The 17733-nt window shown below is 36.0% G+C and overlaps 1 protein-coding gene across 9 annotated transcripts in view; it reads left to right on the top strand.

Annotated features, from left to right (window-relative positions):
• Nucleotides 1–17733, top strand: part of TTLL7 (tubulin tyrosine ligase like 7) — a 154874-nt gene that overhangs the window by 105665 nt on the left and 31476 nt on the right. For 8 of the 9 annotated variants that reach the window (XR_014299910.1, XM_082688140.1, XM_082688134.1 and 5 more), the window contains 3 exons: nt 1644–1849; nt 2880–3014; nt 5002–5082. Coding sequence is in view for 8 of the 9 variants with exons in the window: in XM_082688140.1 (XP_082544266.1) it covers nt 1644–1849; nt 2880–3014; nt 5002–5082 (422 nt within the window). In the remaining variant the exon portion in view is untranslated. Of the gene's footprint in view, nt 1–1643; nt 1850–2819; nt 3015–5001; nt 5083–17733 lie in introns of those variants that run through there. The other variant, XM_082688141.1, reaches the window with a different exon arrangement.

The following is a 17733-nucleotide window of genomic DNA, read 5'->3' as shown; positions in this document are numbered from 1 at the left end:
CAACCATTTTTTGCTAATCTACCTAAATATTATTGCTGTATCTAGTGATTTAATTATTCTCTCTGAATTTCCCGTGTATGCAGGGAAAAAAAATGGGAATCTGTGGTGATTCAAGAGAAAGGATATTTTCCTTCTGCACCTGTGATCAGATTGTACATTCCAAACTACCACTTTAAGCCCTCAAAGAGAGCAGAACCAAGGTGTACGTAGTAGTACATGCTTTTGTGTATTTTCCTAGTAGAAGACTGACTAGTGATATGTTTCTCACACAGCCCTTTTCTAGAAGCATGGTCCTTTTAAAAAAATTGGATGTGACCTTTAGGTTCAGAAGAAAGTTAATAATTAGAAAAAAATGGAAGTTTTTTTTTTTTTTTTTTAACATCTTCTATAGCTTTAATGAGTGCATTTTTTATATTCACCAGAACCCAAACGGTTTTAGGATTATCACTGACTCAAAATATCCTATAGAAATACATCCTTAAATATAAGGTGTATGTAAGAGAAATGTTTGGGTATTCAACTTGCTTCATGTGAGTTTTATTAAATTATTTAATTACTGAAGATTGATGTAGTCCCTGAGCAGAGAGAGAATATATAACAGAGGGAATTTATAAAATATGAACTAAAAAATATATAACTTTTGATGATATTGAGGGATATTCTATTTCCCTATGTCAGGAGTCAAAATTTACCTGGAACACTTGGTTCTCTTTTTTAAATGGTATTCATTGGGAAAGATATTCTTTGGTTTTCCCTAGTTTGTTCTGATAACAACCCTCTAGATCCAGACATTTTTTCCTTGACTTAAATCTTCTACTGTGGGAATTTAAATCTAGGTTTTTTTTTTTTTTTTCTCCTGTGAATAATAAGACTACTTGTCTACTACTACTTTTGTAATAACCAACTATATGTTTAAACTCCATTGGGATGATCTTAATGTTTTTCTTCTGTTTTATGGTTTTTTTTTCCTTTTGTGCCGTAAATTCTGTAACATGCATTTATTCTGGCCACTCTCTAGACTTCTTTCTATCCCTCTCTATGAGTCTTGCTATAAAGTATTCTATTTTATAGAATCTATACACAAATTCTAATAAATGACCAGTCTAATGCAAAGAGAGTAGGTGGCATCATGCTTTAGAAAGTGGAAGGACACTGACGTAATATAGGTCAGGACTTAAACCTGAGTCTGGCCACTTTCTTGTCATGTGACTTGAGAAAGTTCTGAGTCTCCAGGCGATGCAGATTCCTACTTCAGAGGGTTTCTGTGAAGGTTAAGATTAAAGTGTAGCACCTAGCAAGATGCCTGGCTTATAGAAAGTGCTCATGAATGTTAGTTTTCCTTTCTTCTGTTTTTTTTAAAGTCATGTTTCAAGAACAGAACTGGTTAGAAAAATCATTCTTATTGTAGCCATTCTTAATATATCATAGGGGTTCTGCACCAATTTTACTGTTTAAATTGTAATACATCCCTAAATATAAGGTGTATGTCCATTAACTTAAGCTTATATTGTCATGATGATGATTATGCTTTTAAATTTATTGCTGTTTTGCCACCATGTGGTCTAATTGTTAGTTTAACTCCAATACAGTGGGAAACTTTACTAACTCTGCTGCTGTACTACCCCTCTGCTCCATTATCCTAGGCTCCATTAGGCGTTCAGTCAGTTGCCCTCGGTCCATCTCTTCTCAATCACCTTCCAGCGCAGACAGCCGCCCCTTTTCTGCTCAACAAATGACACCAGCATCCCGGTCAACTTCAGGGTCTCGGTCACATTCTTTAAACCGTGCCTCCTCCTACATGAGGCACGTGCCTCACACTAATGATGCCAGCTTTCCTAACTCTCAGATGGTAAGTCATCCATTCGGTCCCCTGAGATCACAGGAAGCACTATACTCAGGATTTAGGTGGCAAAGGGACTGGCTGGGAGTAAGACAGATTGAATTCCGGATCCTTGCTACAATTCAGCTCATGGTCTAGTGGAATTTGGGTTTTCCATCTCTCTTAACCTATAACTTAAAAAGCAGACTCCCCTATTTCATAGAATTGGGGATGGACACTGAGAATGGCATTTTATTTTCCATTTGCTAATGGTGTCGGATAATTTTGTTGAATTTCACCTGTGCAAGTATATCATTTTGCAGTGTACTGAGCAGTACAGCTGTAAATTTGGGGGAATTTGTTGGAGGGTAAATTTTCCTTAATGGACTTTTGATTAACAAGTTAGAAACCAAACCATTGATAAATTATCCTTAGAGGACTGAAGTATTAATATTGTTGATAATGTTTTCTTGATATTTAAAGTAACATATAGCATTCTCTCCTTAGCATGAATCCCAGAGATTTGTGTTGAAGAAGTCAGCGAATTTATTTTGCAACCAGTCTTACTTGTGGATGCTCAAATAGATATCTCCTTGTACCTACACATAGGCCGGGAACTTATTTAATTTGTTTATTTAATGTGGATCGTGTTCCCAAAGAGAAGAGTTTAGAAAATATAAATGAATTAATTTTACTTGGTAATAATCTATAATTATTTTCTCTAATCAAGAATTGCCTATGGTATATATAACAAATGAACTGACCAGGAAATCTTTTTAAAACACTTATATTTTTATTTTATTTTGAGCTACATAAACTATAACTCTGTGGAAGTGCCAAAGACACTCTTGGGAAATCATATCCATTTAATCCTAAGAATAAATATAAAAGAAATTATTTTCTTTTTCACTGTTTTTTTTTGAATTAAAAGTTATGCTGAAAATAAAAAATATATTAAAAAAAAAAAAGTGCATCATTTTTACCTAGAAATATCTTTCAGATTATAGTGGCACAATGAAATAAGACCCCCTCCAAATATCTGTATTCTTTCAAATTTAAGAGTGAGTCTTTGCGGCAACTGAGAACAAAGGAACAAGAAGACGATCTAACAAGTCAGACCTTATTTGTCCTCAAGGACATGAAGATCCGGTTTCCAGGAAAATCAGATGCAGAATCATTACTTCTGATAGAAGATGTGAGTATTTGACATATACAAAATTTCAAGGAGCTCACTTTTTTTGTTATTCTCAAAATATTAAAATTTATTTCCTGATGGTGTTATTCTCAATGACATGGTAAGCATAACTGATGTTCTTTTCAACCTCAACAAACTTTAGAAAATGCAGGGGTTATTTTAATTATTATGATCCATGAGCAGTGAGATCATGTAATCAGTAATGCAAAATATTTTTTAGTGTCTAGTCCTATTTTAATGATGCAATTGCTTCATGAAGTGAGATTAATTACTGTTAAATAATTACTGCTCTTAATGATGAAAGAAATATCAACGTTAAGCCTCCTTCTGTAAAGATTTAGAAGGATCTAACATGTAATGAGTTGTAATGAAAAAAATAGAGTCCTGGGTATAAAATATCAAGAATATTTGAATGTGACACCGTGAATGGTTTTTGTCAAATTGTCAAATGGCTTATATTGGGTGTGTTTTTCTTGTTATAAACACATTTGCACCACCCAGTGGAACATTCTAAAATGACACAGTCCTAAAAATTCACATTAAAGTCAATGACTTATTACTTATTCCTATTTTAGAAAGAAGGTCAAGTTATTCAGATATTTCAGGTGAAAGAGCATTCCTTCAAAGATTGGTTTCCTTTAGAAACATCAGGCTCAAATTGACATTCCTAGGTAATCCCTCACTAACAGAAGATTGTTTTTTCTGGTTCCCCTGTTTTGTTTAGTTTTGGTTGGGATTTTGGTTTTTGGTTTTTGGTTTGTAGTTTTTTGGGTGTTTTTGTTTTTGTTTTTTTGGGAGGTTTTTTTTGGTTTGTTTTTGTTGTTGCTGTTTTTGTTCCAGAGGAGAAGGCACCATCTAGTGGCCAGTTGGAAGATAAGATCCAGAATGATGCACTTGGTGCTTTTCACATTTTATCATTACTTTAGACCTAGCTGAAGCAACTGTCTTTCTGAAACAAAACAAACAATCCCTCCCCAACAAATAATAATAAAAATTTAACTTTATTAATTTAAAAAATTAATAGTGACAATTTCTACTTTGTAATCATGACATAATTATAAGCAAAATCCCCAAATATTGTACATTATTTTGTTATATGAATATTTAAAAAACTGAAAATGGCATCTTACTTACAAACAAGCTGATATTTGTTACATCAAGGAAAAAGGAGAAAAAACAAACACTAGTTATAAAGCATTCTGTAGGTGTGTTTTTATTTGCATATTACCTTAATCAAGTTCTCTTCCAGGTAAAGACAAAAATTCTGCACCATTTTACTCATATTTCTTAGAGATATTAGTTATACACCAACCTTTTAAATCAGGTAGAAGAAAAATTAGATAGTCAGAGAGTAGAACTAATATTTGTGGCTGATGTGATTGTTTTATAAAGAATATTGGCTTACATAATTAATAAAATATAGTGGATAATTATATGACATTAGATTGTTTACTATATATTTACTATATGCAGAAAATATTTTAATTGTTTGCTACTGAATATATATTGCTGGAGTATATATTCAGAATTTTTGCAGATTTTTACTAGTAAAAACCCAATAAAAATGAAACAAATGAATAATAGAATCCTAATTACATATAAGCTACCTTCTGATGTATTGTTCAATAATCTGTTATTATATAGGGTGATGTGGTAAATATAGCTCTTGGAATTAAAATGGGAAATCTGTGTTTTGGGTTTCTTCCCAGTCCTATGTACCTGAGGACATTTGACTTCCATTTATTAGAGACTGTGTACTTTTTGTAGCAAGAAGAGGAAACTTTGGATTCTGATGGTTTCTTTACTTTAACTTGGAAATCTTTGCACATGTCTTTATGAAAGTAGACATTCTTTATTTCAAGTAATATTACAGTGCTTCTGTTTCACAAATTAATTAGTAAAGTTCATTTCAACTCATTCATTTACTCTTCGTTACTTTTGAGGAAAATTTTAAATTAAATTTCTTAATGTTTCTCCCCCAAAACAGATCATTGATAACTGGAAATATCATAAAACAAAAGTGGCTTCATATTGGCTTATAAAATTGGACTCTGTAAAACAACGGAAAGTGAGTAGTGCCAAAAAAATAGATTTGCCCTTTGGGGTTATGTATTAAGATCATTAAATCATATTCATAATCAAACTATGTTCATGTTCATTTATTTACTCATTTCTTCACCAAATATTTATTACACAGCTACTGTGTTTCAGGTACTGTTCTAGGTTCTAAGGATAAATAAAATGAATTTAAGAAAAGCCCCATCATCTCATAGATCTTATATTTTAGTTAAGGTGTTTGATAATAAACAATGTGTAATAGAATGTAGGGTAGTTTTAAGTTCCATGAAGAAAAATAAGTGACGGTGAAAAACAGCTAGAAGGTAACCTTAGAGCAGAGACATAAATGGGCTAGTGCTGTGCAGATACCTGCAAGTACGAGGTATCAGGAGGAGGGAAGAGCAGTTACCAAGGCCCTGAGTCGCAAGTCAGCTGGATGTGTGCACGAGGCACAGAAGGCATCATTTCGTTCCCTTTGGATAGGATAGTTGGCCTGTGGCAGTGAAGAGTGAAGTGGTAGTGAACACTGAAGTGGGATGCGTGGGCCGGGTCAGATCACAGCTTCAGAGGCTGTATGAACACTGTGGCTTTTATTCCAAGTGATGGGAGGTCACTGGAAAATTTTGAGCAGAAGAGTTACATAGTCTGGTTTATAGTTTATAAGGATCATGAGAGCTTAGAGAATAGAAGTGGGGGAGAGGGAATGTGGCAACATAGAAGCAGAGGCCAACTAGAAGGTATTTAGTGATGGAGGCAAGAGCTAATGGTTGATTGGCTGGGAGGAGTAACTGAATGGGCGGATGCTGTTGAAGAGCAGGGGTTTCCTGCTATTATTACTGTTGTTTCATTTCACTTTGATTTTGGTTTTGGATGTACTAAGGCTGACATATTGATTAGGCATCCAGTTGAAGGTATTGACTATGTAGTTGTATATATGAGTTTTCGAGTTCAGAGCTAAGGCTGTGTATGGAGATACAAAATTTAGGGGTCAACCAGGATAGTTAAACTGGCAGGACTAGATGAGATTACCTCCAGAGTGAGTGTGGTCAGGAAAGAGAAGAGTTTTAGGAGCTGAGCCCTTCGCCACATCTACCTGTAGAAACCAGAGACAGGTGTGTGTGTGTGTGTGTGTGTGTGTGTGTGTGTGTTGGGGGAATGGAGTTAACCTAAGGGGACCAAGAAGGAACAGCCTGTGTGGCATGAAAAACCATGAGAACTGGGTGTCCCTGAAGCCAAGCTAGGACATTATTTTAAGGACAGAGTGATCAGCTGAGTCGGATGTGGCTGATCGGGGCTGTATGGTGAGCAGGAAGACCTGACTGCTGTTTTTGGTAATAAGAAGTTAGCAGTTACCTCATCATAACAATTAGGGGAATGGTAGGGAGTACACTTGAGTTAGTTTCAAGGGATGAAAGGCACAGAGGAAAAAAACACAGCACAGGCTCTTTTTCGAGGAGTTTTGCTGTAGAGAGGATAGGGAAAATATGGTAGCTGGAGAGCGATGTGGGTTAATGACAAGGTTTTGTTTTGTTTTGTTTTTAAAGATGAAGATATTTGCAGTTGTTTGTGTGCTGATGAAAATGATGTAGAAGACAGGAATGGCACAGAAAATAGAGGTGATAGAAAATCCTTGTGTAAGTAAGCTGGGATGGTTTGTCCTAACCAGGAGCATTTGTTCTAGTAGGAGAAGGCAGAGTCTGGTATCATGGAGGGAAGATGTAAAGGTTTTCTTCTGCTGGGGAGGGGTTTTAGAGATTGAAGGAGATAGTAAAATGTATGTGATGGTTATCTTGGACAGTAGGAGAGGGGAGTGGCCAGCAAGCCTGCCTAGCCCATCAAATGCACTGCAATATTATTTGTGGGGAGGTATATTACATTAGTAGCTTTAATTAAGTTGTATTCCTTCAGGAATGCAAGCTATCATTTCCTCTTCCAAGATTTATTGCTAATAAGCTGAAAGTTGACACTGATCCAGTGATGACTTTTAAATTATATACTTTCATTTGAGTGAACTGAATTCACAATTTAGCATTAACACATTGAACAAATAATTACTTGGTGTTCTGACACGTGCCAAATACTGGGCTGCTGTTAAGGAAGCTAAAGCAAAGCTGGTACAGAGGTAGACTGAAAACATGTTATAAGCCCTGAATACATGTTTGCCAAGTCACTGACTGTGGCCTTGATTGATTAAAATAAGGACTTCTTACTAGAATTGGAACCCTAAATTTCCTCAAGTCCATATACCTTTTGTAATCTATAAGATGGAAGACTGTAGGTTAAGTTTCTAATTAAAATGAAAAAGTCCAGAAGCAGATGAAAGAATTTATTATTTAAAAGCAGTAGAGAAAAGATAATTACCCCCCCCCCCCATGATACTAAAGCAATTGGCTACCTATTTGTAAGAAAATTAGGTTGGAGTCTTATCTCTCACCATATGCAAAAATACATTCTAGATAGATTATAGCTTTATTTGTAAAAAAGAGAAACTATCAAAAGCTTAAAAGAAAAGGGTATGTTTTTAACCTTACAATGGGGGAACCACTTCTTAAGAAAGACCTCAAACACAGAAAACTTAAAGAAAATATTGATAGCTTTGATTACGTGAAAACTTTGAAACAAAAAAGCAGAAGCTGTGAGGAGAATGGGGTGAGGGGTATTGAGGAAGATAGATATTTGCAGCACATAAAACCCAAAGTAACACCAATAAAACAAAACCTCCTACAAATCAACCAGCAAAAGACAAACTACCCTATAAATATTAATAAATAAAATGGCAAAGTACATAAAAAGGCCATGAAAAGACAATTTATGGATCTTCAAATAGCCAATTAACATATAAATAGATACTTGGCCTCACTAATGATGAAGGAAAAGCAAGTAAAAACCATCATATTGGCAAAAATTAATAAGACAGATAATATCAGTGATGGAAATAGTATGCATAGAAGAGCCCTTGCTATACTATTAGAGGGAGAATACTACACTAGTACAGCAGGAACAGTGATATGCAGTATCTATTAAAATGACAAATGTTCATAACCTTATGACTCAGCAAAACTACTTTCAGCGTTCTATCCTACAGAATAATTGTGTGAGTATAGCAAAGATTGACATCCATGAGCATTCGTTGCCATGGTCTTTGTGAAAGTAAAACATTTGAAGCAGCCTAAATGTCTTATCAGTAGATTTATGTTTAAATAAATATTAGTGCATTCACACTACTTAATTGCATTACATTGAATACGCTGCTGAAATTATAGATCTTAACCTAAGAGGTAGAACAGGACCATGACTTACAACATAGGAAACATACATACATTAGAAAAATTAGCCAAACTTTACTAATTATGACTGAAGGATATAGTCCGTAAGCCCAGGAGGCCATGAGCCCATCAGCTGTCAGGTGTCCCTTTTCAAATGCCCAGAGGCATTCTGGGTTCAGGGTGGTAAGTGCCAACTGTGTATGGATCACCTTAGTACAGAGGGAGACTTCCAGATTTGCGTGGCCTTCATTTCCTTCTCCATGAGTCACCCATGTAGTCTTTGTGACTAATTTCCATTCTCTAGCCAGCTGAGATGAAAAGGTGGATTGACTATGTTGTCTGATAGAACTCTCTGCAAAGATGGTGATATTCTTTATTCGTGATGTCCAGTACAGTGGTCACTAGATACATGTAGCCATTGATTGAGCATTCGAAATGTGGCTATTGTGATTGAGGAATTAAACTTTTAATTTTAATTAATTTAAATTTAAAGAGCCAAATGTGTCTAGAGGCTACTGCAGTTGATAGAACTTTCTCATTTATCTTTTTGCTAGAAAATTTTATTAGAGGGTTTGCAAGAATGTCCAGTAAGGTCATCATTGTCCTGGGCATCTCAAAGAAGCGATGCCTCTGTCAACTTGTTCCCTTTTGTATACCTGCCAAAAAGGATATCGAGATAGCAAATTAAATGAACACATCATGTTGTACAATAATATATATTGTCCCATTTTAAATGACTTATGTGCATGTACTATTTTAAACTATTTTATTAAAATACTATTTTATTAAATACTACTTATTAAAATAAGTATTTTATTTTATATATATTTATATTTTACAAATATAATTTATTTTATACATATTTACAGATAAAAGATTATTTTATATATAAAATAAACTTTTTTTTTTTTTAAAGATTTTGTTTATTTATTTGACAGAGAGAAATCACAAGTAGATGGAGAGGCAGGCAGAGAGAGAGGGAGGGGGAAGCAGGCTCCCCGCTGAGCAGAGAGCCCGATGTGGGACTTGATCCCAGGACACTGAGATCATGACCTGAGCCGAAGGCAGCGGCTTAACCCACTGAGCCACCCAGGTGCCCCTAAAATAAACTATTTTATTAAAAAATTAAAAATGACTTACGTGTATGTACTTCAAAGTTTTTTTCTTTAAAACATTTTTACAAACCAGGTACCAAGTTGTTAAGATGATGTTTTTCTCAAGGGTAGGTAGAGGTACTGAGCCAGGGGAACAAAAGCGGTGACATTTGGTGTTATTATTGTTTTTGTGTATTTCTCCGTATTTTTTTCAAGCTAAAATAATCTTTTTAAAAATGACAGAATGACAGGGAGACACAGGCATTCCTCTGAGGGCTGTCTGGACTACCCTGTCCCCCACAATCAGATATTAGTTTTCTTTATTCTAAGTCCTTATGGCACTTTTACTCATTTGTACTTACACGATCTGCCGTGAGAGGTTTTTATACTGATTTTTTTTCCACTTCTCTAAAAGCCAGGGGCTTGTTTTACTTTGTAGTCACCTGCAGGAGGATTTCTGTAAACACTTATTAGGTTGATTCAGTTCTAGACTCTTAGGAACTCTGTTGATGGCAGGCTAGCTTCTTTCTTGCTTCCGTTTTTCTTCACTAGTGATGTGTGTTTATTTGAACAGCATCAGCAAATTAAGACACTTATTCTGCTTTTTAAATGTGGTTTGAGGAGGTCTGATAAACATGGCATGGGATGATCAGATGATGTGTGTGCATAGTAATATTTGTGAATTGGAAGAAACTGTTTCATGTTTTAGGATTGTTATGCTCAATTTGGTATATAAATTTTGAGTGAAATTAAACAGTTGCTTATAAATTTACTTGCAAGTACTTTTGCCAGTATCTGCTTCTCCCTTACTGATGTACTCTATGGGTATTTGGAAGGAGTTATGTTTGTGTGATCCTTTCCTCCGCATCTCCATCTCTGTGTTTATCCAAACTGTTTTGTTACAGAAGTGGAGAAAGCATCAGTGTGGGGGGCATGGTGCTTAGTACAACTTATATACCTAGTTACCTTTTCTTTGAGCCCTTTTGTTGGTACTTTCAGCATAAACCAAAAGTACTATTTATCTTCCATCCCTGTAAAAAGTAGTAAGACATCCCATCTTCAAAACAAATCTTGTTAAAGTCCCATAGTTTAGACTACCTAAGCAATTATAGTAAAACTTCTACATAGGTAATTTAATAGACAGTTCTATTTTAGGCAGAAGAATTTGTAGCTTGAATTTTGACTCTAAGCAGTAAGGGCTGATTTTAATAGAGCAAATTCATCCTGTCAAGTTGACCACTTTCATGGATGCCCTGAAAGATGGTTCAGGAATGGTAGGCTAGGCTGTGATGAGAAAGGGAAAGCCCAGAATTTACATACTTGCAACCCATTTGTGGCAATTCTCTTACTGTGGTCATGATCGCTATGTTTCCCTTTCTTCCCTCAAACATTTTATTCTTTAAGACCCTTTTCTAAAATGGACTGTAAGTGCTCAGATACGTGGTAGAAGGTGAGACACTCCTAGGAAAAGAAACAGAAGGCAGCTTTCAGCAGCAATCATACTGTGATGGCATTTCTCCCCCTACTTAAGCAAGGGTCATTGAAGAGCTCTCACCCATGAGTAATTACTGGAATAATAAGGAAATGAATTTCTGGAAAACTTTTCCTTTCTGTAAAATTAACCCTGCCAAGTTTATAGGTTCTTTCACTCATGCTCACAAAAGGAAGCATAACAAATACACTCATCATGAATGCAAATCATTAGGCCAGCCAGTAGTATAGAGGTCTTGAGCTCTGACATAAAGAGAGAGTTTTTAATTGGGATTTTTTTTAAACATTTTGTTCACTTAATCAGTAGCATTAGAATGAATTAAGTGAAATACTTAAAATTTAGCTTAGATAAATATAGAGATATATGGTGAAAATAATCATTGAGACAAAGTTAAATATGTTTGTCTGATATCTTTATATATATGTATATCTAAAATGTTATTTATCAAAATTTTTTCCCTCTACCTCTTCCCAATCTTGTTTATTTCCGATGAAATGAGAGGTAAAGTGACATATGAGAATGAGTGACTGAAATATTTTTTTCTTGTGACATGAGAGCCAGTATAATAGTGAGTTGAAAAGTGCATTGAAAAAAGATTTTAAAAGCTAAAAATGTTATATGTTTACATAGTGGAAAGAGGTACTAGACTTGAAGTCACATCGATTTGGGTTCACTACTGCCTCTGCCCTTTACTCGGGGCAGGTGACTTCTCAGAACTTCTCTGAGATTTGTAACATTAAGTATTGGAGGGTTCTTGTGATGTGACACTTCATAGGGAGGGTGCTCTGGCCTTGGAGGGTATGAAATGCAGGCTGATGTAGAGTATGTAGAAATGAGGTGTAAAAAATTGTCTGCTGGGTTGTAATATATTAGCCATTTATTTGCCTATCTGTTTGAAACCTGTGCTATTACTTACTATAAAGCCAAAACACTGCATCCAAGAGAACAAAAAGAAACCTAGAATGTGGGTCACTGTAGTATGTAGGATTAGATATTATAAAAAAATTACCTGTTTAGAAGACCGGAGATTTAACTACTTTACATTTAGATGTGGGTTAATCAGATCTATCCTTCTTAGGGCTGGGATGATAGTAATCATTGGAAGCTGTGTCAGCTTGGTCTCCTGGGGAGCAGAGATAAGATAGAATTGGAAGTGAAAGAGATTTATAAGAGAAAACACCTCCAAAAAATAAAAGAGAGAGTTCAAGTAGGTAGGAAGAACCTTCAGATTGCTATTTGCACCTGACAGTGGTGAAGGGAGCTCAGGAGGGTTGGGGAAGAAAAACCTAAACTAGTGAAGTTCTCTGACGGGGAGCCAGAATAAAGGTTGCCTGTAGAGGAACCTTGCTAGATGAAAATGACCCCTCTATGATTCTCCCATCCATACTCAATCCTTTGGTTGGGAGCAGAGGAGAGCATAAGCTTGAATGTAGCAGTGGCTCCTGAACGGGGAAGCTGTCAGTTAACTGTGCTCTTGAAAGCAGGGTGAGTCTAATGGCATCCCTCAAAGGCTGTATGTAATATGATTTAAGTTGACAAACACTTATTGGTTGCCATTTTGTATAAGAACTATGCTAAGCACATTGGAGATTTGGGGAGTTGTTCACTCATTCATTTAGTTACTTGCTCATTCTAACATGCATTCAACAATATTGATTGGGGGACCACCATGTCCCAAGCACTATTCTAGGTGCAGAATGCCTAAAACTCTCATTGAAATCTTTTTTCCATTTATGGGCCATTGTTGAAATAAGTATCTCCCTTTTCCTGTTCCAGAATCAAAGCATTTGCTGGTTGCTCATTAAAATGTTATAAAACTCTAAGATTAGAACCCACAAACACAAACTCTCTCACGTGCCTTATTTCAGATTTTCCTTAATGGATGTAAACTTTAAAGGTCAAGGATGAGGGAATTAAATACTGAAAGGAATCCTCACCAGGTGAAAATGGAAACAGCTAATCTTATTTAACATCATGTTGCGGTAACTCCACACAGTTGCATAATTTAGCTTTCTGCGAAGAATGCAGCTGGTTTATATAATTTATAAGGAATATATGTTAAGTATGAAAATATTGCAGTGTTGGTGCACTGTGAAGAATGCCAGATTTGCTGAAAAGCTTATTCTCTGATGTGATATCTAGGCATAAACTAAGATTGGAGGATGAAGAGAAATATATAGTGATAGTAAGCTTATACTATATTTGCATTTATGCGGGGGTTCTATAAGATCTTTGTTGATCAAGTGTTTGTTCTCTAAATAGCAATTTCTTTTTAATACCCAGTGTAGTTGCTTCTGCATGCATTTTGATGTTATTATTTTCCATCTCTTTTTCATTTGGGCTGAAATCGATGCTGTACAGAGTGGTTCATTTTGCATCAGCAGAAATGCCTTTACCCTATAGCCATGGCTACTGCATGCACCATTAGTACAGCATGTAGTGATTTTAATGTTATTTCTAAACCTCCCTCACCTCATGCCATTATTTTAATTTAGAACCAACTGTTCAGCCATATGGGGCAGTTTGTCACTCAACATCTGTATGTTCTTGTAAAATATGAATCTGTGTACTTCATGCCTTCAAATGTGCTATATTTCATATGGAAAAGACAAATCTTTCCATTTTATTAATGTTTTCATTGAATGAATCTCCCATTTATTTTTTTCCCTCGGAGAGCTTAATGTTGGATCAGGATGCTTTTAAAAGTCACAATGTCAGGAAAGGATACCTGTATTCTATAACTTAGCCTCACTTGAGTCCACAGATAAACACAAAGGGCACCTTGCTGGCCATTTGTTTTCATGTTTTGCAAATTAGTCATCTTCTATCCTTTTTGTTCTAACCCCAAAGCACCCAGTTATCCAAAATAGCATTATACATGAGCTAGCGTTAGTTTACCTCTTTCCAGTCTGATTTCTTGACTGTCTGCTCTCTGTATTGCTAAAATTATTCAGTGGATGTTTTGTTAAAGGTGCAGTTAGTGTCTCCCCATCTGTATAGCCTTTTAAGCAGATTAGACCCTTTGCCCTGGCCCTGATGGAGGGGGTGCCTGGGCAGTCTTCTCTGTACACTACGACACCACCCATTTTCCCAAGTGTTACTTGACTAGAGGCAAATCTGAATCCCAGAAGTGACAATTTGTTGTTGACACCTGGTTAGATCGAAGTAATTGTGAAGTAATTTTGAGTTGCTGGGTAGTGCTTAGGAGGAAAGATCTTTCTAAACTGCTGTCCACTTACCAGCTGTGCAATCTTGGCAAAATTACTTATCTGCTCCATTCCTGAGCGTTCTCATCCATAAAATGAGACCCCAAAATGTCCTCAAAACAAACAAAAAAAATTTTCATAACCATTAGGCAATACAACCTAACTTACCTGAATTCCACTGACGACAATGACCTGACAGGAAGTTATGTATTATTTTTGTCTTGTCTCCTGGTTTGCATGTTCACATATTTTCCTGCAGCAATAGTAATATGTATGATTATGGAATCTAGCCTCATGTTTTGAAAAGGGACCGTGGGCCAATTTGTGTCTACCTTATATTTTTGTTTTGAGGACTAAATGAATTGCTATACGTAAAAGTGTTTAGAACAATCCCTGATCCACAGCAAGGTCCATAGTAAGCCCTCAATAAGTGTTAGCTTTGATTTTTACCTTGTCTGCATAGATTTCACTTTGCTTCAAAGAATAGTTTCACTAAGATAAACACCTGCTGAGCCTCGGGGATGTGGTAAGGTTGCTTTTTTTTTTTTTTTTTTTTTTTACCCCAAGATGAGCATAATGCTTCTCTTTATGTGGATAATGGTTTATATTAATTAAACAGGAAATTAAAATAAAGCAAGCTAATTATTAATAGGGGAAGAATGGGGGATGAAGGGATCATAGGTCAGTAGCAGGTAAAGGTCTCCCTGTATACATTCACCAGGTGAATAGGTAAGGGGAGACTGTCCCAAGCAGAGGCAGGAGTGTATGTGAATGCTCAGAGTGGAGATGAGGGACTCAGGTTCTTGTACTCTTGGTTTGCATGCCCACGTGTCCTCCAAATTATAGGTCTCTCTAACCCATTCCTTTCTCCAGAACCAGGTGCCTCCTTTAAAACTGAAGGCAAAGAGAAGCAAAGGAGAATATATGTTCCCCATAAGCGGCTCAGGAGAAACAGGGGCAAGTTCCTGGGTTGCCTAGATCATACTAGTCTCATGGTTCTGAGAAACCACTCAGCAGAGATGCTCGTGTTGCCAGAGGCTGAGAATATTTTATTCATCTCTCCATGTTGGAGAAATATCAGGAGTAGAGCAGAAACATTCTTCACCCCTAACTCCCTGGCCACTTTCAGAAGTTGCTTTTTGTCATGTGTGTGTGAGAACATTAGACCATCATAGTTTTAAAATATCCTCTAAAGTGAGAATAAAGCACGTACAGAGTAGTGGCCAAGAGGTGTCCACGAAGCAATGTACTAGTTCGGTGCTTCGTATAGAGCAGGCAGACCATACATGTTAGCCGCCCCTCTTTTTGGTTCTTATGCATCACATGTATTTTACCATAAAATGTATTCAAAAAGAAATAAGTAATCTATAACCTCAAAGCTATAAAGCTGAATAATTATTTAATAATAGAGTATGAAAGGGGCACCTGGGTGGCTCAGTCCTTTGAGTGACAGACTCTTGATTTTGGCTCAGGTCATGAAATGGAGCCCTGGGGCTCTGCCGTCAGTGGGGAGTCTGCTCTTCTCCTTCTCCCTCTGTCCTTTTTCCCTCTGTAAAATAAATTAACAAATCTTAAAAAGAAAATAGTAGAATATGAAATTAATGTAAATATGGCTACTTTTTAAATTTTTTTCCTGCATTACAACTTTTGGCCTGTTATTACTCACATAGAAAGTAGGAAGGAGGGGCGCCTGGGTGGCTAGGTGGGTTAAGCCTCTGCCTTCGGCTGAGGTCATGATCTCATGGTCCCGGGATCAAGCCCTGCATCAGGCTCTCTGCTCAGCGGGGAGCCTACTTCTTCCTCTCTCTCTCTGCCTGCCTCTCTGCCTACTTGTGATCTCTGTATGTAAAAAGAAAAAAAACAAACCCCAAAACAAAATCTTTAAAGAAAGTAGGAAGGAAAATAGAGAAATGACTTAAATGTATCATTTACTGCTAGTGTGGACACTTCCACCACATCAGTCATGGGTACTGCTTTCCACATTAAGAAAATATAGAGGTAAACTAATAGATTAAATGAAAATTGTAAAAAATATAAAGGTATGCATTCATGCCCAATGGACATAGCAGTATTCTTGTGAGTAATTCATAGTAAAGTTTAAAAAATAAATCCTTCTTAAACATTTGTTATCTGTAGTAACAAGCTTTTCCCAAGCGACTTTATTGCAGATTGCATTCTCTCTCCTTATTCTCCGCCCCCTCATCTGACATGCCCCTGACCTGCTGTGGGGGTTGTAGCACTGTTCCCACTTCATGGGGGAAGGAAGCAGAAATGGGAAGGGAAAGCCTGAGGCTGCTCACGCCATTCCTCATGAGAAGCTGAAGTTGACATTCTTCTCAAAATAAAATATTTTGAAAACTTTTTACTGAATTGACTTGACAGATATTTATTCTACGTGTGCCTTATCAGAAATAAGGAGTATCACTTTTTAAACTGTGGCTGTTTTAAAGAGAGACAAATTAAGTAATTCTTTTATCTGCTTCCAATTCTTTAGACATTTGTGCCAATTAAGAGAGGAGAAATCCATCCTACTTCAGCCCTTACATTTGCAAGCTTCTTACTCTCCTCACGACTCACTCACATATTTATAGGCAGTTCCTTCAATCAGATACTTAAAACAAGAAGCAAACACCTGGGGTGCCTGGCTCAGTCAGTAGAGCGTGCAACTTTCAGGGCTGTGAGTTCAAGCCCCATGTTGGATGTAGAGATTACTTAAGAAAAAAAAAAAAAAAAAGTGAAAATCTACTTTGGTGAACTGAAATTTGAACAACTATATTTGTTGGTGCTTTTTTAAAAAAAGAGTTTTCATTGGAAATACTTGCATTGTATAAATATTAAATACACATAAATTGGACAAAGTCACTTTTTGGGTTTATGATTCTTTTTTAGAACCTCTAGGATTTCAGTTGTTCAGAATTAGATTAGTCCTAGTCCTTATTTCATGATACTCTCTCATCATTGGTAAGTCTTTGGCCTGCTTTCATTTAGTGTTTTTAAGGTTAGTTTTATCATTGGTGACCCCAACATCCAAAACAAAAGCTATCTTCTGGCAATGACATATTATTATCTTCTTATCCTATTATTATCTTAATATTATTATTATTATCTTTATTCATCTAACCAAATGCGTCTCCTCCATCTCCCTGGATCCTCCCTGTGTCTCAGGTAGCCATTTTCTTAAATTCAGGATTCACTAGTCCTTTCTATTTTTATAAATTCTTATTATGTCTATGTTTATTCTCCATATGGAATTTAAATTTAGTTGTTTTTACTTCTATTAAAATACTATCTATACTATAATCTCGGGTTTACATTTTTAAAAGTTTAATAATATGTTACTAGGATATAATCTATAATCTTAGGTTTGCATTTTTAAAAAGTTTAATATTATGTTACTAGGATACTCTGTGTTTTGTGCATTGTATTTCATTCATCTTGATTTCTATATAATAGTTAAAGGTAATGAGTGTACCAGTGTATTTGTTCACTCTCCCACTGAAGGACAATTGGGTTCTTCCCAGGTGTTTGCAATTATGAACAGCTGTTAGAACATTCTTGTACATGAGTCTTGTTTTTAACCCCTGAGAGAGTTTCTCTTAGGAA

This window comes from Mustela nivalis, assembly GCF_964662115.1.
Source record: "Mustela nivalis genome assembly, chromosome: 10".
NCBI lineage: Eukaryota > Metazoa > Chordata > Mammalia > Carnivora > Mustelidae > Mustela > Mustela nivalis.
Note: the sequence above shows the minus strand (reverse complement) of the source record. Positions and strands in the feature narration are given on the sequence as shown.